This window comes from Coregonus lavaretus (genome assembly GCF_964263955.1).
Source record: "Coregonus lavaretus genome assembly, contig: HAP1_SCAFFOLD_3250, whole genome shotgun sequence".
In the NCBI taxonomy this organism is placed as follows: Eukaryota; Metazoa; Chordata; class Actinopteri; order Salmoniformes; family Salmonidae; genus Coregonus; species Coregonus lavaretus.
The window spans coordinates 4,184-26,938 of record NW_028162101.1 but is presented as its reverse complement, the minus strand read 5'-3'; the positions used below and the strand labels follow the sequence as shown (position 1 = coordinate 26,938).

At 45.1% G+C, this 22,755-nt stretch overlaps 1 protein-coding gene across 1 annotated transcript; it reads left to right on the top strand.

Annotated features, from left to right (window-relative positions):
- Nucleotides 1-445: 445 nt before the first annotated feature.
- Nucleotides 446-22,308, top strand: LOC311116532 (spermatid perinuclear RNA-binding protein-like; the record flags this gene model as incomplete). The annotated part of the gene is made up of 4 exons (XM_084191616.1): nucleotides 446-486; nucleotides 16,558-16,934; nucleotides 17,170-17,335; nucleotides 22,164-22,308. Coding segments are annotated over exons 1-4 (691 nt in total), but the record flags the coding sequence as incomplete, so codon positions are not given.
- Nucleotides 22,309-22,755: the final 447 nt, after the last annotated feature.

Genomic DNA, 22,755 nt, shown 5'->3' with positions numbered 1-22,755 from the left:
AAAAGGGTAATGTATTGTAGCTGTAGCCAGACAGAGGGAACAATGTGGGCTTTGTGGGGGTGGATTATTAAGGAGGGTTTTGGTAAATAATATACTATTGTCTCGTGCATTTGACTGATCATTCTTTCTTTTCTCTCTCTCTCTCTCTCTCTCTCTCTCTCTCTCTCTCTCTCTCTCTCTCTCTCTCTCTCTCTCTCTCTCTCTCTCTCTCTCTCTCTCTCTCCATCCATCCATCCATCCATCCCTCCCTCTCTCTGTCTCTCCTTCCACCCCTCTCTCTCTCCATTCTCTCTCTCCCTCCAGGTGAGACAGAGGAAGCCAGGTCCGGTCTGTAGTCGGGGGGCTCGGTCAGAGGGGAGCGTATGAGGAGGAGTCAGAGAGCAGAGGAAACCCCTGACCTGTCCTGACAACACAGAGCTGCACCGGCAACGCACCAGGGTCACACAAGGAGACAAACGCGGAGCCCCCACTCCTCCTGCAGGCATGGTAAGTAGTGTGTATGTGTGTTTGTATGCATGTGTTTGTGTGTGTGTGCGCGCCTGCATGAGTGTGTGTTTCTGCTTGTGCAAGTGCTTCCTGTCAGAATGTGTATGAGTGAGCAGTATGAATATGTTAATCTATTCTGTTAGACAGTGAAATCTGCTGACTATTTTCTACAGTAGATATACAGCTCAATACAGTCGTTGTAAAGCTGAGAAACTTGTTTAGTAGATAACAACCTGGGAAGTCTGCAGCATAGATGGTTTTTATTTTTTATTTATTTAACATATTTTACCAGGCAGGTCAGTTGAGAACAAAGTCTTATTTTACGACGATGGCCTGGCAAGAGGCAAAAGGCCAGCATAGATGGTCCCTAGATTGTGTTAGTAATGTCCGTGTGAAGACAGAGTGGTGTGCTTTAGGTAAGAAGAAGGTGGATGGTGAGGTGTGTAATGTTACTCTGGTCAGTAAGAGAACAGTGCACCTAGACTTGGCCATGACTTGGGCCATCAACAGAGAGAGGGGAGAGAGGGGGGAGAGGGGAGAAGGGACAAGGGAGAGGGGGAGAGGGGGAGAAGGGAGAGAGAGAGAGAGGGAGAGAGGGGGAGAAGGGAGAGAGAGAGAGAGGGGGAGAGAGGGGGAGAGAGGGGGAGAAGGGAGAGAGGAGAGGGGGGAGAGGGGGAGAGAGGAGAGTGGGAGAGGCAGAGGGGACAATGGAGAGGGAGACGGGAGAGAGGGAGGGGGGAGAAGGGAGAGGGGGAGAAGGGGGAGAAGGGAGAGAGAGGGGGAGAGAGAGGGGGAGAGAGAGGGGGAGAAGGGAGAGAGGAGAGGGGGAGAGGGAGAGAGGGGACAAGGGAGAGGAGAAGGGGGAGAAGGGAGAGAGGAGAGGGGCATCAACAGCAACTTTGGGAAAATCCTCTGCATTATCATTAACAACAGACTCGTACATTTCCTCAGTAAAAACAATGTACTGAGCAAATGTCCAATTGGCTTTTTACCAAATTACCGTACGACAGACCACGTATTCACCCTGCACACCCCAATTGACAAACAAACAAAACAAAACAAAGGCAAAGTCTTCTCATGCTTTGTTGATGTCAAAAAAGCTTTAGACTCAATTTGACATGAGGGTCAGATATACAAATTGATGGAAAGTGGTGTTGGGGGAAAAACATACGACATTATAAAATCCATGTACACAAACAACAAGTGTGCGGTTAAAATAGGCAAAAAACACACACATTTCTTTCCACAGGGCCGTGGGGTGAGACAGGGATGCAGTTTAAGCCCCACCCTCTTCAACATATATATCAACGAATTAGTGAGGGCACTAGAACAGTCTGCAGCACCTGGCTTCACCCTACTAGAATCTAAAGTCAAATGTCTACTGTTTGCTGATGATCTGCTGCTTCTGTCCCCAACCAAGGAGGGCCTACAGCTGCACCTAGATCTTCTGCACAGATTCTGTCAGACCTGGGCCCTGACAGTAAATCTCAGTAAGACAAAAATAATGGTGTTCCAAAAAAGGTCCAGTTGCCAGGACCACGAATACAAATTCCATCTAGACACTGTTGCCCTAGAGCACACAAAAAGCTATACATACCTCGGCCTAAACATCAACGCCAAAGGTAACTTCCACAAAGCTGTGAACGATCTGAGAGACAAGGCAAGAAGGGCCTTCTACGCCATCAAAAGGAACATACATTTTGACATACTAATTAGGATCTGGCTAAAAATACTTGAATCAGTTATAGAACCCATTGCCCTTTATGGTTGTGAGGTCTGGGGTCACAAAATGGGATAAACACCAAATTGAGACTGCATGCAGAATTCTGCAAAAATATCCTCAGTGTACAACGTAAAACACCAAATAATGCATGCAGAGCAGAATTAGGCCGATACCCGCTGATTATCAAAATCCAAGAGCCGTTAAATTCTACAACCACCTAAAAGGAAGCGATTCCCAGACCTTCCATAACAAAGCCATCACCTACAGAGAAATTAACCTGGAGAGAGCCCTCTAAGCAAGCTGGTCCTGGGGCTCTGTTCACAAACACAAACAGACCCTACAGAGCCCCAGGACAGCAACACAATTAGACCCAACCAAATCATGAGAAAACAAAAAGATAATTACTTGACACATTGGAAAGATTTTACAAAAAAACAGCGCTACCTAAACAGAGAGTGCACAGTGGCAGAATACCTGAACACTGTGAATGACATAAAATTAAGGATATCTTTGACTATATACAGACTCAGTGAGCATAGCCTTGCTATTGAGAAAGGCCGCCGTAGGCAGACCTGGCTCTCAAGAGAAGGCAGGCGATGTGCACACAGCCCACAAAATGAGGTGGAAACTGAGCTGCACTTCCTAACCTCCTGCCAAATGTATAACCATATTAGAGACACATATTTCCCTCAGATTACGCAGACCCACACAGAATTCAAAAACAAATCACATTTTGATAAACTCCCATATCTATTGGGTGAAATACCACAGTGTGCAATCACAGCAGCAATATTTGTGACCTGTTGCCACAAGAAAAGGGCAACCAGAACAAACACCATTGTAAATAACACCTATATTTATGTTTATTTATTTTCCCTATTTGCACATCATTGCAACACTGTATAGAGACATGAGATTTGAAATGTCTTTATTATTTTGGAACTGTTGTGTGTCACAATCATCGTAATGAGCGGACCAAGGCGCAGCGTGATATGCGTACATTCTTATTTATTAAGTACACCACAAACACGAACAAAAACAATAAACGATACGTGAAGTCCAAGGTTAAACACCAAAACAAACCTTACACGGAACAAGATCCCACAAATGACAAGTGCAAAACAGGCTGCCTAAGTATGGTTCCCAATCAGAGACAACGAGCCACAGCTGTCTCTAATTGGGAACCACCCTGGCCAACATAGAAATAAACGATCTAGAAAGAAACACATAGAAAACAAAACATAGACACTACACACCCTGGCTCAACATTTAAGAGTCCCCAGAGCCAGGGCGTGACATTGTGAGTGTAACGTTTACTGTTAACTTGTTATTGTTTATTTCACTTTAGTTTATTATCTATTTCACTTGCTTTGGCAATGTAAACATACGTTTCCCATGCCAATAAAGCCCTTAAATTGAATTGAATTGAAAGAGAGAGAGAGGGGGTGAGAGAGGAGAGACAGAGGGAGCGGGAGACAGAGAGAGCTAGAGAGAGAGAGAGAGAGAGAGAAGGAGGGATGGAGAGAGGTGGAGGAAGAGAGAGAGAGAGGTGGAGGAATAGAGGGAGAGAGGTGGAGGAAGAGAGAGAGAGAGAGAAGGAGGGATGGAGAGAGGTGGAGGAAGAGAGAGAGAGGTGGATGAAGAGAGAGAGAGTTGGAGGAAGAGAGAGAGCTAGAGAGGTGGAGGAAGAGAGAGAGCTAGAGAGGTGGAGGAAGAGAGAGAGCGAGAGAGGTGGAGTAAGAGAGAGAGAGAGATGGAGGAAGAGAGAGAGAGAGAGAGGTGGAGGAAGAGAGAGAGAGAGAGGTGGAGGAAGAGAGAGAGAGAGAGGTGGAGGGAGAGAGAGAGAGAGAGAGAGGTGGAGGAATAGAGGGAGGTGGAGGAAGAGAGAATGAGGTGGAGGAAGAGAGAGAGAGAGATGGAGGAAGAGAGAGAGAGAGGTGGAGGAAGAGAGAGAGAGGTGGAGGAAGAGAGAGAGAGGTGGAGGAAGAGAGAGAGAGGTGGGGGAAGAGAGCGAGAGAGAGGTAAAGAGAGGTAGAGAGAGAGAGAGGTGGAGTAAGAAGAGAGCGAGAGAGAGGTAGAGAGAGGTAGAGAGAGAGAGAGATCAGGGATTGATTAATGATTCTTACCCCTGACTGAAGCTGAGCCTCAGGGGAGCGCAGGCAGCACCATGAATTATTAAAACCTGGAGGGGTGGAGGGAGGGCAGGAGGGGTACAGGGGGGCGTTCATAAATAACCCTGGATAATGAGGGCTGTGCTCACCATAGCTAGGCTGTTTAGGAAACGCATACACACACACAGGCACACACAACACCACACCACATACCAAACCACACCACATACCACACCACACCACACACCACATACCACACCATACCAAACCACACCACATACCAAACCACATACCATACCACACCACACCACATACCACACCATACCATACCAAACCACACCACATACCATACCACACCATACCATACCACACCACACCACATACCATACCATACCATACCACACCACACCACATACCATACCATACCATACCATACCACACCACATACCACACCATACCATACCACATACCACACCATACCATACCATACCACACCACATACCACACCATACCACACCACATACCACACCATACCATACCATACCACACCACACCACATACCACACCATACCATACCAAACCAAACCACACCACACCACATACCATACCACCACATACCATACCATACCACATACCATACCATACCACACCACATACCACACCATACCACATACCATACCATACCATACCATACCATACCACACCACATACCACACCATACCATACCATACCATACCAAACCACACCACATACCACACCATACCATACCACACCACATACCACACCATACCACGCCACACCACACCATACCATACCACACCATACCATACCATACCATACCATACCATACCATACCATACCATACCATACCATACCATATCACATACCATACCATACCACACCATACCATACCATACCATACCATACCATACCATACCATACCACACCACACCACACCACACACCATACCATACCATACCACACCACACCACACCACATACCATACCATACCATACCATACCATACCATACCATACCATACCATACCATACCATACCACACCACACCACACCACACCACACCACACCACACCATACCATACCATACCACATACATACCATACCATACCACACCACACCACACCACACCACACCACACCACACCACACCACACCACACCACACCACACCACACCACACCATACCATACCATACCATACCATACCATACCATACCACACCATACCATACCATACCATACCATACCATACCATACCACACCATACCATACCACACCATACCACACCACACCATACCATACCATACCATACCACATACATACCATACCATACCATACCACACCACACCATACCATACCATACCATACCACATACATACCATACCATACCATACCATACCACATACATACCATACCATACCATACCATACCATACCATACCATACCATACCATACCATACCATACCACACCATACCATACCACACCATACCACACCACACCATACCATACCATACCATACCACATACATACCATACCATACCATACCATACCATACCACATACATACCATACCATACCATACCACACCACACCATACCATACCATACCATACCACATACATACCATACCATACCATACCATACCACATACATACCATACCATACCATACCATACCATACCATACCATACCATACCATACCATACCATACCATACCACACCATACCATACCACACCATACCACACCACACCATACCATACCATACCATACCACATACATACCATACCATACCATACCATACCACACCATACCATACCACATACATACCATACCACACCATACCATACCATACCACACCATACCACACCACAGTGCTCTGCTTCCTTATTGTTTTTTCATTGGATTTTACCATCTGTGTGTACAGACACAGACACACACACACACAGACACACAGAAACAATCCATCTAGCATATATATCTCTATTGACTTCTCAGGGAGAGTGTTGCGACCTTGTTATACTCCTCAGTTCCTCCTCAGCTCTGCTCTGCCCAGATATCTGGGCTCGTATTCCAGAAGCATCTAAAAGTGCTGATCCAGGATTAGGTCCCCCCTCTTATTCATTATGATTTAAAAAAGGCCAAATCTATCCTAGTTTGTATTGTAGTTCTGGAACATGAAATATTATCATTAGCTATGCGTTTAACAATGCACTCTGGGCATTGTAGTGTTTATGATAGAAGTGTGTAAAATGGCAGTTGGTGTTAGGACCTCAAACAGAGCTAGGACAGAGCTAGGACTGATAGACAGTGTGTGTGTGTTTGTGTGTACTGATAGACAGGATCTCTCATTGTCTCTGTCTATACCAGCTTTATGGTGGTTGACTGACCCCACTCCACCAAGACTAAGTAATTGGGAAAAGGATCCGGCTTTCCATCCGTGCTGTGTGAGTGCATGGGTTTGTATGTGTGTACTGTATGTGTGTGTGTGTGTGTGTGTGTGGTAATTTGAAAGGCTGTTAAAACCACAATAAAATGGGGCCATCTTTTGTGCAGGAGCTGCCAGGCATAGTGCTGATAAATCACAGGCTGAATTCTTAATGTAATCTGCCCGGGGCTGGTCATATCCCTCTCCTCTCTCCTCCATGTCACTCTGCTGGCCTGCCCTTCCACGACCCTGGATACATTCATCCCACACAGCATCCCTCACTGTTCAGCCAACACTCACTAGGGCCACGTGACACACACATTGTCCACAGGCGTGATACACACAAGTGTGCGAAACATGGCACACACACAAACATTGCATGCACACACAAAACAATCCACACACACAATACACACCTTTGCACTTTACACTCACACTGGGAATGGTAAACACACATCACTGAACAGTGTGTGTATTGTTCCCTAGAGAGCAACTCTCTCTCTGCTCTCACTACACACTAGCTATTGTATACGAACGTTTAAATGAAATTAGGATCCTTAATGTTAAGAAAAATCCCTAATGGGAAAAACAATTTATTTTAGTTTTTTTCCCCAACACAATGTTAAAATCACAGTGCAGGTGGCCTGCCTGCTCTTTCTCTTAGCTAATGATGTGAGTGTGCGTTCAGTCTTCGGTCTGTTGCGTGTAGAATATCCTAGCCTATTAATGGCAAAGATGTTTTCGGTTTTCTAGCCTATTCATTGATAGGCCCTGCTTTACAGAAGTTGCGAGACATTGCATGCCAAGAAATGGCTAAATACGTCTGCCTGGTGGCCGACCTGTCTTCTACAGTGTCCCTCTCTTCTCGCTCTGTCCCTCGCTAGCTCGCTATGAAAGATGCAAGTGTTTGTTCTCGGAAGTACTTCAACTAATCAGTCTCTAATCAGTCTAATCTTAGGAGTCGATTCCTAGCGGTCAGCCAGTTTATGGGGAAATAGCGAGGGTGTGTGTCTGTATGTGTGCGAGAACCGGGCTTAGCTACCAGACCAGTATGTGGTTAGCGTGCTACCAGACCAGTAAGTGGTTAGCGTGCTACCAGACCAGTATGTGGTTAGCGTGCTACCAGACCAGTAAGTGGTTAGCGTGCTACCAGACCAGTAAGACCATTAAGTGGTTAGCGTGCTACCAGACCAGTAAGTGGTTAGCGTGCTACCAGACCAGTAAGTGGTTAGCGTGCTACCAGACCAGTAAGTGGTTAGCGTGCTACCAGATCAGTAAGTGGTTAGCGTGCTACCAGACCAGTAAGGGGTTAGCGTGCTACCAGACCAGTAAGTGGTTAGCGTGCTACCAGATCAGTAAGTGGTTAGCGTGCTACCAGACCAGTAAGTGGTTAGCGTGCTACCAGACCAGTAAGTGGTTAGCGTGCTACCAGACCAGTAAGTGGTTAGCGTGCTACCAGATCAGTAAGTGGTTAGCGTGCTACCAGACCAGTAAGTGGTTAGCGTGCTACCAGACCAGTAAGCAGTGGCGGCTCCTGAAAAAATTCTCAGGGGGGGCAATTTTTCTGATGATTTAGGTGACCTACACACATTTAAAAAAAGATATGTCCAGCAACAACATGAAGACAGGGGCAGCATATAAGTCAATACTGATATACACATTACTTGCTTCAAAAAGGCTTGAATTGGAAATATGTGCACCTGAGCATAATTCACAACAAGCAAGCAGGAGCTTTTGATAGAGGCTACTGAAAACATTGATGCAAGTTATTGGTAATAAGAAATTTTTATAGACTTCCATATTCTGCCCTCTTGTATAGATTTGTGAAAATGAACAGTGATAGACATTTTGCCTGAAAACAGAATTTGAAAATAATTTCTAGAAAAGGTAAACACAGCTATCTGTATGGCTTTGTAAAAATGAACAACCATATTCTGGCCAATTGTATAGATTTGTAAATATGAACAACCATATTCTGGCCAATTGTATAGATTTGTAAAAATGAACATGAACAGATTTTTTATTTTATTTTACTTTTTTTAAAATGAAAAATAACTATTTTAAACAACATCAACTGTGAACTGATTTGGGCGTGTGTGTGTTAAAGAGACAGACAGGGAGGGACAAAGAGAGAGAGAGGCTACATTACTTGTACTGAAACTGTTCTAGCTTGCTGCATGATCAAATTCAGCTGATGCGCATAGCAATGCACGTAATGGGCATTCTTGAAATGCTCACGCACCTTTTGCTGCACACCAGCCTTCTCTCACCTCATCACACTGGCTCCATCGTAAGCTTGCGCAATGAGTTTGACTTTCTCGTCGTCAGCAAAAAGACCGTTCAGTCTCTCCAAAAGCACACTGGCGATTGAGACTGAGGTTGATTCCGAGATGGGAAGGAACTCAAAAAAGCGCTCCTGCACTTTGTGGTTGCTATCTATGTACCTCAGCACAAGCACCAGCTGTGTCTGTGTAGAAACGTCCGTGGTCTCGTCAGCTTGGATAGCTACGAAGTTCGCCGACTTCACCTCCTCCACAATATGTTCCCTCATGACCGCTAGCATACACTCCAGTAGCTCGTTTTGAGTGGTCTTTGATGTGCCCTTGAAAACTTTAGCATTTTTAAGATGGTCATCAAACACCTCATCTAATTGTGCCACAAAGTTGACAAGTCCAAGAAAAATACCAGGGTTGGTGGAGCCCTCAGTTTCATCTTTGCCTCGCAAAGCTAGCCATCTTGACAGTTGTACGTGAATTGATTGACGCTGCTACCCGCTCTTTTCTTAGTTATGTTCATGGTTACTTATGTTACGTATGACGAAAGCGCGTAAGTGCAAGCCCTCCCGGAACCCATAGAGATTGTATTGAAAGCTCTGATATTTGAGAAAAAAAAATATTTTACATGATAGTCAATGAGAGACTCCTGGGCGATTTTCAACCTGACTGAAATCGCCCCAAAAGGGGCGGGGCCATTTGAAGCACGACTTTAGCCTGATTGGACATTTAGTGGCAGATCAGACGTCTAGATTAGAACACTGAAAACTACTGTTGCCGTGATATAATTGATTAGGAAAAAAATCCCTTCATTTTCCCGTTTGGCAGTGCGTCGCCCATATCGCCCTAATGAACACACCGCCCCTGCCAGTAAGTGGTTAGCGTGCTACCAGATCAGTAAGTGGTTAGCGTGCTACCAGACCAGTAAGTGGTTAGCGTGCTACAAGATCAGTAAGTGGTTAGCGTGCTACCAGACCAGTAAGTGGTTAGCGTGCTACAAGATCAGTAAGTGATTAGCGTGCTACCAGACCAGTAAGTGGTTAGCGTGCTACAAGATCAGTAAATGGTTAGCGTGCTACAAGATCAGTAAGTGGTTAGCATGCTACATTGAATACATTGGACTGAAGATATTATAATTGGAGGGCAGTGCTGCACATTCACTATACAGCAGAGCTCCACATGTATTACACTGTCTAATGTGTTTATATAATGTGGCTGACTGGCTTCAGCCGCACTGGAGCGGTAAATGTGTGGTGTAATTGGTTTCGTGTAAAAGCAAGCGTAGAGCAAAGGTAAATACAACACTCTTGGCAGTTGGAACGCATGCACACACACACGCACACACACACACGCACACACACACACACACACACACACACACCAACAACAACATACTGGCTTCGTAGAATCTGCTGTGTAAACACAGAAACACAGACACAGTACACACGCCCATTTCATCTCACAATTATTAAATAAAGTAGTCAAATAAATGTTAGTAATTACAGGTACACCGTACCTCACTGTGGTTGCGCTACAGCTCATGTCCTAAGCAACACAGACTGACCGATAGCTTTGAAAGTGGTCATCTGTGGTTTGCCTGTAGATACAGTGCATTCGGAAAGACTTCTTCCACGTTTTCTTACGTTACAGCCTTATTCTGAAATATATATTTTTTATCCTCCTCAATCTACACTCAATACCCCATATTGACAAAGCAAAAACAGGTTTTTAGATATTTTTGTGCACATTTATAAAAATAAAAAAAACGTTAATATCACATTTACATAAATATTCAGACCCTTTACTCAGTACTTTGTTGAAGCACCGTTGGCAGTGATACAGCCTTGAGTCTTCTTGGGTATGACGCTACAAGCTTGGCACACCTGTATTTGGGGAGTTTCTCCCATTCTTCTCTGCAAATCCTCTCAAGTTCTGTCAGGTTGGATTGGGAGCGTCGCTGCACAGCTATTTTCAGGTCTCTCAAGAGATGTTAGTTCGGGTTCAAGTCCGGGCTCTGGCTGGGCCACTCAAGGACATTCAGAGACTTGTCCCAAAGCCACTCCTGCATTGTCTTGGCTGTGTACTTAGGGTCATTGTCCTGTTGGAAGGTGAATCTTCACCCCCAGCCTGAGGTCCTGAGCACTCTGGAGCAGGTTTTCATCAAGGATCTCTCTGTACTTTGCTCCGTTCATCTGTGCCTCGATCCTGACTAGTCTCCCAGACCCTGCCGCTGAAAAACATCCCCACAGCATGATGCTGCCACCACCATGCTTCACCGTAGGGATGGTGCCAGGTTTCCTCCAGACGTGACGCTTGGCATTCAGGCCAAAGAGTTCAATCTTGGTTTCATCACACCAGAGAATCTTGTTTCTCATTTTACATTTACATTTTAGTCATTTAGCAGACGCTCTTATCCAGAGCGACTTACAGTTAGTGAGTGCATACATGATTATTATTATTATTATTATTTATTTATTTTTCATACTGGCCCCCCGTGGGGATCGAACCCACAACCCTGGCGTTGCAAACGCCATGCTCTACCAAATGAGCCACAGACATGGTCTGAGAGTCCTTTATGATCCTTTTGGCAAACTCCAAGTGGGCTGTCATGTGCCTTTTACTGAGGAGTGGCTTCAGTCTGTCATAAAGGTTTGTGGTTCCAAACTTCTTCCATTTAAGAATCACAGACACATCTCAACATCAATTGTTCAGAGGGGATTGTGTGAATCAGGCTTTCCTGGTCGAATTGCTTCAAAGAAACCACTACTAAAGGACTCCAATAAGAAGAAGAGACCTGCTTGGGCCAAGAAACACGAGCAATGGACATAAGACCGGTGGAAATGTGTCGTTTGGTCTGGAGTCCAAATTGGAGAATTGTGGTTCCAACCGCTGTGTCTTTGTGAGACGTGGTGTGGGTGAACGGATGATCTCTGCATGTGTATTTCCCACCGTTAAGCATGGAGGAGGAGGTGTTATGGTGTGGGGGTGCTTTGCTGGTGACACTGTCTGTGATTTATTTAGAATTCAAGGCACACTTAACCCAGCATGGCTACCACAGCAATCTGCAGCGATACACCATCCCATCTGATATGGGCTTAGTGGGACTATCATTTGTTTTTCAACAGGACAATGACCCAACAGACCTCCAGGCTGTGTAAGGGCTATTTTACCAAGAAGGAGCGTGATGGAGTGCTGCATCAGATGATCTGGCCTCCACAATCCCCCGACAACCCAATTGAGATGGTTTGGGATGAATCGGACGGCAGAGTGAAGGAAAAGCAGCCAACAAGTGCTCAGCATATGTGGGAACTCCTTCAAGACTTTTGGAAAAGCATTCCAGGTGAAGCTGGTTGAGAGAATTCCAAGAGTGTGCAAAGCTGTCATCAAGGCAAAAGGTGGCTATTTGAAGAATCTCAAATGTAAAATATATTTTGATTTGTTTAACGCTTTTTTGGTTACTACATGATTCCATATGTGTTATTTCATCGTTTTGATGTCTTCACTTATATTCTAAAATGTAAAAAAATTTAAAAATAAAGAAAAAACATTGAATGAGTAGGTGTGTCCAAACCTTTTACTAGTACTGTATGTATGTTTTGTTTTTATCTAAAAAGCTGTTTTCGCTTTGTCGTTATGGGGTATTGTGTGTAGATTGATGAGGAAAATGTTTTATTTATTCAATTTTAGAATAAGGCTGTTACGTAACAAAATATGGAAAAAGTGAAGGGGTCTGAACACTTTCCGAATGCACTGTATAAAGTTGTATGAGTTTCTTCCATTCTGTGGATGGAGGTAATTTAGGTTTTGCCTTAAGCTTGTGCTTATAACTTCTCTTCCACACTCACCGATGGTTGTGAAAGTGGTAGTGTGTGGTTCAGTAGGCTAGGGGTTATTTTGTGGACTAGGACAGTCCACATCCAGAGCCAGTTAGTCTGTCTAAGGCCAGTCCCCTCCCCTGTGTGTAGTTAATTGTTGACAGTAGTCCCCAGTGTATAGTAGATACTAGACTAGTTGACAGAGCAGCGTGTGTGATTGCTCGTGTGTGTAGATAGTTCACAGTGTAGCTGAACCTCGTGGCCTGTGGCCGAGTGGTGACGACTCCCAGAGGACTACTATTTCAACACGGTGTTAAAAGGCCATTAAACATGTCTACTGTAGAGGATCTGTGATTAATAATATTACTGTATGTGCCGTGGTGCAAAACAATTCAGGCTCTTCTTCAAGTCTCCTTATACTTAATATCTCTACCTACTTAAAGTATCCTTATACTTTATTTATGCCATATCTATAAAGTGCAAGAACACATCATATTTTTTAGTTTAAACTTAATTATTTAAATTCAGAAGGATTTAAGTTTTAGTACGATAACACTGAGTAAAATTCCTATATTTCACTTTATTCTCTAGTCTGTGGTGTGTTATCAGGAGGTGTGTGATCAGGATGTGTGTGATCAGGATGTGTGTTATCAGGAGGTGTGTTATCAGGAGGTGTGTTATCAGGAAGTGTGTTATCAGGTGGTGTGTTATCAGGAGGTGTGTTATCAGGAGGTGTGTTATCAGGATGTGTGTTATCAGGTGGTGTGTTATCAGGAGGTGTGTTATCAGGAGGTGTTTTCTCAGGAGGTGTGTTATCAGGAGGTGTGTTATCAGGAGGTGTGTTATCAGGAGGTGTGTTATCAGGAGGTGTTTTCTCAGGAGCTGTGTTATCAGGAAGTGTGATATCAGGTGGTGTGTTATCAGGAGGTGTGTTATCAGGAGGTGTGTTATCAGGAGGTGTTTTCTCAGGAGGTGTGTTATCAGGAAGTGTGTTATCAGGTGGTGTGTTATCAGGAGGTGTGTTATCAGGAGGTGTGTTATCAGGAGGTGTGTTATCAGGAAGTGTGTTATCAGGTGTGTTATCAGGAAGTGTGTTATCAGGAGGTGTGTTATCAGGAGGTGTGCTCTTCAATCATCTGCAATAGTAAACTCAATTTAATTAATTCATCCTCACCCTGCTTGTGATTGGATGCCTGTCTCAGTAACATATTGCATGAGGGACCTCTGGGACTCATAGCGGGCAGGAGTGCAGGGTGGGATGGGGGACGACGGCAGCTGTCTACGAGATGGAGTGTGTGTGTGTGGGTGGGTGGGTGTGTCACAGCAAGGTGGAAGAAACCGAGTGTGTGTTTACGAGATGGAGTGTGTGTGTGTCACAGCGGAGTGTGTGTGTGTGTGTCACAGCGGAGTGTGTGTGTGTGTCACAGTGGAGTGTCTGAAACAGAGTATCACTCTCATTAGTCTCATGCAGGGCCATTGTGCTGTCACGACTTTTCATTCACCCAGTAATCAGGGTGTGTTTGTGTGAGAGTAAAATCACTATCTCGTTCCCTGTGTCTAATATAAAGGTCTAGTAGCCCGTCACAAGGTTAGCCTAGCCAGCTTGTAAAGTAGGTATCAGATAGTAAAGGCAGGAGATTAGGTCTCCTGTAGCTCAGTTGGTAGAGCATGGCGCTTGCAACGCCAGGGTTGTGGGTTCGTTTCCCACGGGGGGCCAGTATGAAAATATGTATGCACTCACTAACTGTAAGTTGCTCTGGATAAGAGCGTCTACTAAATGACTAAAAACAAACAAAAAAGTAAAATAATTAACCTGCAGCGGGGGGGCCTGTGTGACTGTGGGCCACCAACTAAAGTACACCTTTATGGCCCTTAAACACACATACACACACGGACCTGTGACTACAACTTCTAATCTTCATTTAGAAAAACAACAACACAGCATGCACACAAAAGGGGATGGAAGGTAAAAGTTGCAGCGTTACTCCTGATTTGATCTAAAAATCTGTTGATGTTCCTGGTGTAATAACAACCCATGTTTCTGTCCTACCATATATCCTCAGGAAAATGTCACCATGGAAATTCGGATGGAAATGAAAGAAGTAATATTTTTGGAGTGGTTTGCTACTTCTGTTCTGCTGTAGCAGTGATTCTAGAGGATTGGTAGTAGAGACATGTTGTCCTCTTTTGTCTCTCTTTGCTGCTCTAAAGCAACTCAACATCAAGCTTTGATGATTAGAATCAGCTGTGTAGTGCTAGGGCAAAAACCAAAATGTGCACCCGGTCCTTAGCAATTGAGTTTTAAGAGTATTTCTTGCGCTTACCTAGCTCAAATTCTAGGACGTCGGATTCAAACAAAACTATAGCGTCCATAAAGTGACCATTGAGCATAAAAAATGCTGGATTTACTAAGTTTGTAGGTGCAACAGTTTTTATTAAATGAATAATTAATAGCTATCACGTGCATATTTCCGTCCGTTAAGAAACAACGATGTGCTTTTTGTAGCATTTCTGACAATGCTAACATATTTTCAGCTGAATCTCAGAGTTCTAATGCCGGGTTGCTCGGCAACAACACAGCTGCTTGCACCATGATGCCAGTCATAACAAGTGTACTGTATGCGAACAAACCTAGGCTACTGTATATAGCTAGCTATATGGTGGTATTCAAGCTGAGGTTAATCAATAAATGCAAAACGATATTTTGATTAGCTAGGTAGCTAACTAGCTAATGTTACCTAGCTAACGTTAGTTAAGTTGAAAATATGTATTTGGTTGTTTCTGGAGCTTGTTCATGTATTTTTGCATGCCCTGATACTGCACAACGAGCAATGAGGAAGTGATTGATTTGGCTTGTTTCTCAAAAACAAGTGAAATCACAGAAAAAGTGTCTGGACCCTTCTATGGCATGTCATTTACATAAAAAAAATAGAGATTTACTTCAGAAATAGAAAAATTATCCTTTAAGGCAAAAACGAGGGTGGTTGGTCAGGGTGGAAGGATGAGCGTATAACGTGAATGTCTAGCAACCCAGAAGTTGAGTGTTTGAATCTCATCAACTTTACCATTTTAGCTAATTATCAACTTTGCAGCTACTTACTTATTTGTAGCTACTTTTCAACTGCTTAGCATGTTAGCTAACCCTTTCTCTAACCTTAACTTTAACCCTTTAACATAACTCCTAACCTCACTCCTAACCTTAACCCTAACCCCTAGCCTAGCTAACGTTAGCCACCTAGCTAATGTTAGCCACAACAAATTGGAATTTGTAACATATCTTACGTATTGCAAATTCATAACATACTGCACGAATTGAAATTCGTAGCATATCATACAAATTGCAATTCGTAACACATCATACGAGTTGTAATTCATAACATATCATACGAAATGGCTGATGAACATCCACAAATTAATATATACCATACGAAACATAACATATGCTAAATGGAGTGTCTCAGATTTACGTACAGAATAATACGAAATGCTATGAGATCAGGTTGCAGCTAGCATGCAGTCAAAAGAAAAGGAAATGCTTGTTAACTACGTGATTAAATGAGTCTCTTTTCAACAAATCAACTGTTTTAGACTATTGTATTTTAACCAAGCAAGAGAAATAAATGTGAGATTGTGTGTGTATGGGAGAATGTGCCTTAGACTTTTATTATGTGAGTTCATTGTTCAATGTGTTCTTTACCCCCCCCACACAGAGGTCCTTCCGTTCATTCAGTAATGATGACCGTCACGTCATGGCCAAGCACTCCTCCATCTACCCATCATCGTCTGAGCTGGAGTCAGTCCAGACCCTGGTGTCCACCGTGGAGGGTGCCCTCAAACACGTCTCTGATTGGATAGACCAGAGCAACGTCCAATCAGTGCAGAGCAGCAGCCAGACAGACGCAGCAACCGGCCAGACAGACGGCCAGACAGAAGCAGGAGTCAGCCTGACAGACGGCCAGCCCAACCCCACAGATAGCCCAGTGACAGAGGATGGTAGCGATGACCATGATGGTGACCTTAACCCTAACGACGACCCCAGTGTTAGTCCCAGAGCCAGCCCAGATGACTCCACAGACGGCAGCAGCAGGTGGGCATCTGGTTCTAACCGATGCATGCTGGGATATAAGGGGTTGTCTTGTGGCTGATGGTTAGACTAACATTTTTGGTCTTCAAGTGCTGACATATTTTTATGATCTTGTTGATTTTATGAGATTTTTGGGATAACCTGGGTTTAAATAATTGCAAACCCAAAATGGGACCTAGGTCTGATAGTTTGTTTAAATATGTTGAGTGTAACCCTGCTATCTGTCTGTTATCCTCAGCGAGCCCAGTGGAGGTGTTCTGTGTGGGGTGATGAGGATCGGCCTGGTGGCTAAAGGTCTGCTCATCAAACAGGACATGGACCTGGAGCTGGTGCTGATGTGTAGAGAGAAACCTACAGAGACACTGCTGTGTACTGTCTGTGATAACCTGCCCCTGCAGATACATGTAAGAGAGAGCGAGACGCACACACGCACGCACACACGCACACATGGAACCAGTTCATCCAGCAGTCTGTGGCATGTTTGGCTCATCTATTCTCCTTCTGTTGGCAAGAAACACTCAACACCTGTGTGCAAAAGGTAGATGGACTTTTGTAATGTAGTAAATACTCTGGCCCAACATCCTGTAAGAAGTCAGTCAGTCCTCCTTACCCCACCATCATCCATCTCATAATAGTTCTAAGTGTGCTCTGTAGGGCACTGCAGAATCAGAAAGTAGGCTACGGGCAGAGTCAGTAAGTAGGCTACTGGAAGACGTCGTGGAGAGGGCAGCAACAGAAGCAGAGAGAGGAGAAGAAACTGTGGTATTAATAAGCTGCTAGCATGTGTAATTAATATAGGAGTGTCAGCCGGGAGATTTCCTAATTAGTCAAACACATGCACAGCAGGAACGGAAAACACACACACACTCGCGGACGTGCACACATGTAGTTAAGGTTATACTTACTTAGCTACATAGACAGGTATACTTATATAAACTGTCTTATAGGCCATGTCTTATAGGAAGTGTCTTATAGGAAGTGTCTTATAGGCCCTGTCTTATAGGAAGTGTCTTATAGGAAATGTCTTATAGGAACTGTCTTATAGGAACTTCGCTGTATACTTCCTAATTCCAATCATACCTGCTTCTCATGAGCACACGGCTCTACTGTATAGTACTGTATGCCGACATCCGCCTACAATCTTGTAACATGACACATATGGCCTCATATACACAGTATCCAGTATATTCTCCACACCAGAATTAGCTTTCAGCCTCCACGTCAGAACTAGCTTTCAGCCTCCACATCAGAACTAGCTTTCAGCCTCCACACCAGAACTAGCTTTCAGCCTCCACACCAGAACTAGCTTTCAGCCTCCACGTCAGAATTAGCTTTCAGCCTCCACGTCAGAACTAGCTTTCAGCCTCCACGTCAGAACTAGCTTTCAGCCTCCACATCAAAACTAGCTTTCAGCCTCCACACCAGAACTAGCTTTCAGCCTCCACATCAGAACTAGTTTTCAGCCTCCACACCAGAACTAGCGTTCAGCCTCCACACCAGAACTAGCTTTCAGCCTCCACACCAGAACTAGCTTTCAGCCTCTACTCCAGAACTTGCTTCAACTTCCACATCAGAACTAGCTTTCAGCCTCCACACCAGAACTAGCTTTCAGCCTCCATGCCAGAAGTAGTTTCAACTTCCACATCAGAACTAGATTTCAGTCTCCACACCAGAACTAGCGTTCAGCCTCCACGTCAAAACTAGCTTTCAGCCTCCACACCAGAACTAGCGTTCAGCCTCCACATCAGAACTATCTTTCAGCCTCCACATCAGAACTAGCATTCAGCCTCCACATCAGAACTAGATTTCAGTCTCCACACCAGAACTAGCTTTCAGCCTCTACATCAGAACTAGCTTTCAGCCTCCACACCAGAACTGGCTTTCAGCCTCCACGCCAAAACTAGTTTTCAGCCTCCACACCAGAACTAGCTTTCAGCGTCCACACCAGAACTAGCTTTCAGCGTCCACACCAGAACTAGCTTTCAGCCTCCACACCAGAACTAGCTTTCAGCCTCCACACCAGAACTAGCTTTCAGCCTCCACACCAGAACTAGCTTTCAGCCTCCACATCAGAACTAGCTTTCAGCCTCCACGTCAGAACTAGCTTTCAGCCTCAACGTCAGAACTAGCTTTCAGCCTCCACGAGAGAACTAGCTTTCAGCCTCCACATCAGAACTAGCTTTCAGCCTCCACACCAGAACTAGCTTCAACTTCCACATCAGAACTAGATTTTAGCCTCCACACCAGAACTAGCTTTCAGGCTCCACGTCAGAACTAGCTTTCAGCCTCCACGTCAGAATTAGCTTTCAGCCTCCACGTCAGAACTAGCTTTCAGCCTCCACGTCATAATTAGCTTTCAGCCTCCACGTCAGAACTAGCTTTCAGCCTCCACATCAAAACTAGCTTTCAGCCTCCACACCAGAACTAGCTTTCAGCCTCCACATCAGAACTAGTTTTCAGCCTCCACACCAGAACTAGCTTTCAGCCTCCACACCAGAACTAGCTTTCAGCCTCTACTCCAGAACTTGCTTCAACTTCCACATCAGAACTAGCTTTCAGCCTCCACACCAGAACTAGCTTTCAGCCTCCATGCCAGAAGTAGCTTCAACTTCCACATCAGAACTAGATTTCAGTCTCCACACCAGAATTAGCTTTCAGCCTCCACGTCAAAACTAGCTTTCAGCCTCCACACCAGAACTAGCTTTCAGCCTCCACACCAGAACTAGCGTTCAGCCTCCACGTCAAAACTAGCTTTCAGCCTCCACGACAGAACTAGCTTTCAGCCTCCACATCAGAACTAGCATTCAGCCTCCACATCAGAACTAGATTTCAGTCTCCACACCAGAACTAGCTTTCAGCCTCTACATCAGAACTAGCTTTCAGCCTCCACACCAGAACTGGCTTTCAGCCTCCACGCCAAAACTAGTTTTCAGCCTCCACACCAGAACTAGCTTTCAGCCTCCACATCAGAACTAGTTTTCAGCCTCCACACCAGAACTAGCCTTCAGTCTCCACACCAGAACTAGCTTTCAGCCTCCACATCAGAACTAGCTTTCAGCCTCCACATCAGAACTAGCTTTCAGCCTCCACGTCAGAACTAGCTTTCAGCCTCCACATCAAAACTAGCTTTCAGCCTCCATACCAGAACTAGCTTTCAGCCTCCTCATCAGAAGTAGCTTTCAGCCTCCACATCAGAACTAGCTTTCAGCCTCTACATCAGAACTAGCGTTCAGCCTCCACACCAGAACAAGCTTTCAGCCTCCACACCAGAACTAGATTTCAGCCTCCACACCAGAACTACCTTTCAGCCTCCACGTCAGAACTAGCTTTCAGCCTCCACACCAGAACTAGCTTTCAGCCTCCACATCAGAACTAGATTTCAGCCTCCACACCAGAACTAGCTTTCAGCCTCCACATCAGAACTAGCTTTCAGCCTCCACGCTAGAACTAGCTTTCAGCCTCCACACCAGAACTAGCTTACAGGCTCCATATCAGAACTAGCTTTCAGCCTCCACGTCGGAACTAGCTTTCAGCCTCTACATCAGAATTAGCTTTCAGCCTCCACGTCAGAACTAGCTTTCAGCCTCCACATCAAAACTAGCTTTCAGCCTCCATACCAGAACTAGCTTTCAGCCTCCTCATCAGAAGTAGCTTTCAGCCTCCACATCAGAACTAGCTTTCAGCCTCCACATCAGAACTAGCTTTCAGCCTCCACATCAGAACTACCTTTCAGCCTCCACACCAGAACTAGCTTTCAGCCTCCACGCCAGAAGTAGCTTCAACTTCCACACCAGAACTAGCGTTCAGCCTCCACACCAGAACTAGCTTTCAGCCTCTACATCAGAACTAGCGTTCAGCCTCCACACCAGAACTAGCTTTCAGCCTCCACACCAGAACTAGCTTTCAGCCTCCACATCAGAAGTAGCTTTCATTCTCCACAGCAGAACTAGCTTTCAGCCTCCACGTCAGAACTAGCTTTCATTCTCCACATCATAACTAGCTTTCAGCCTCCACACCAGAACTACCTTTCAGCCTCCACGTCAGAACTAGCTTTCAGACTCCACACCAGAACTAGCTTTCAGCCTCCACATCAGAACTGGATTTCAGCCTCCACGCCAGAACTAGCTTTCAGCCTCCACGTCAGAAGTAGCTTTCAGCCTCCACATCAGAACTAGCTTTCAGCCTCCACGTCAGAACTATCTTTCAGCCTCCACACCAGAACTAGCTTTCAGCCTCCACACCAGAACTAGTTTTCAGCCTCCACACCAGAACTAGCTTTCAGCCTCCACGTCATAATTAGCTTTCAGCCTCCACGTCAGAACTATCTTTCAGCCTCCACGTCAAAACTAGTTTTCAGCCTCCACACCAGAACTAGCTTTCAGCCTCCACATCAGAACTGGTTTTCAGCCTCCACACCAGAACTAGCTTTCAGTCTCCACACCAGAACTAGCTTTCAGCCTCCACATCAGAACTAGCTTTCAGCCTCCACATCAGAACTAGCTTTAAGCCTCCACATCAGAACTAGATTTCAGTCTCCACACCATAACTAGCTTTCAGCCTCTACATCAGAACTAGCGTTCAGCCTCCACACCAGAACAAGCTTTCAGCCTCCACACCAGAACTAGCTTTCAGCCTCCACATCAGAAGTAGCTTTCAGCCTCCACACCAGAACTAGCTTTCAGCCTCCACATCAGAACTAGCTTTCAGACTCCACACCAGAACTAGCTTCAACTTCCACATCAGAACTAGATTTCAGCCTCCACACCAGATCTAGCTTTCAGCCTCCACATCAGAAGTAGCTTTCAGCCTCCACGTCAGAACTAGCTTTCAGCCTCCATGTCAGAACTAGCTTTCAGCCTCCACACCAGAACTAGCTTTCAGCCTCCACATCAGAAGTAGCTTTCAGCCTCCACATCAGAACTAGCTTTCAGCCTCCACATCAGAACTAGCTTTCAGCCTCCACATCAGAACTACCTTTCAGCCTCCACACCAGAACTAGCTTTCAGCCTCCACGCCAGAAGTAGCTTCAACTTCCACACCAGAACTAGCGTTCAGCCTCCACACCAGAACTAGATTTCAGCCTCTACATCAGAACTAGCCTCCACGCCAGGGTAGTGGGTTCGATCCCCGGGACCACCCATGCACAAACATTTATGCACGCATGACTGTAAGTCGCTTTGGATAAAAGCGTCTGCTAAATGGCATATTATATTGAACTCTGACTCCTAATAGAAGCTAACAGAAGAGAAGTACGAGGTGCACCGATGCGTGCCAGAGGCGGCCATCTTGGTGTGTAGCACGACGGAGCCCAAACTCACCCTGAAGGTCACCCTCAGCTCCCCACAGATGAGAGAGGACAGTGACACGGATGAACAAGGTACCACACTCACGTCTGTGTAAAACCTAGCTGCTGTTTTCGTGTTTATGTTTGTCTTATGCTTGTCTGTTGTCTTTTTTCCCCCTCCAACTGAGGTAGTGAAATGGGGTTAGGGGGATAAAGAAAGGAGTGTCTTTGCATCGAAGAGGGATATAGAGGTGTGTGTGTCGAGCAGCAGCAGTATTGTTAGCAGCGCTCCACTGGGACACATTAATCAAATCAAATCAAATTTTATTGGCCACATGCGCCGAATACAACAGGTGCAGACAGTACAGTGAAATGCTTACTTACAGCCCTTAACCAACAACCAAACAACCAAAAAAAGTGTTGAGAAAAAAAGAGCAGAAGTAAAATAAAATAACAGTAGGGAGGCTATATATACAGGGGGGTACCGGTGCAGAGTCAATGTGCGGGGGCACCGGCTAGTTGAGGTAGTTGAAGTAATAT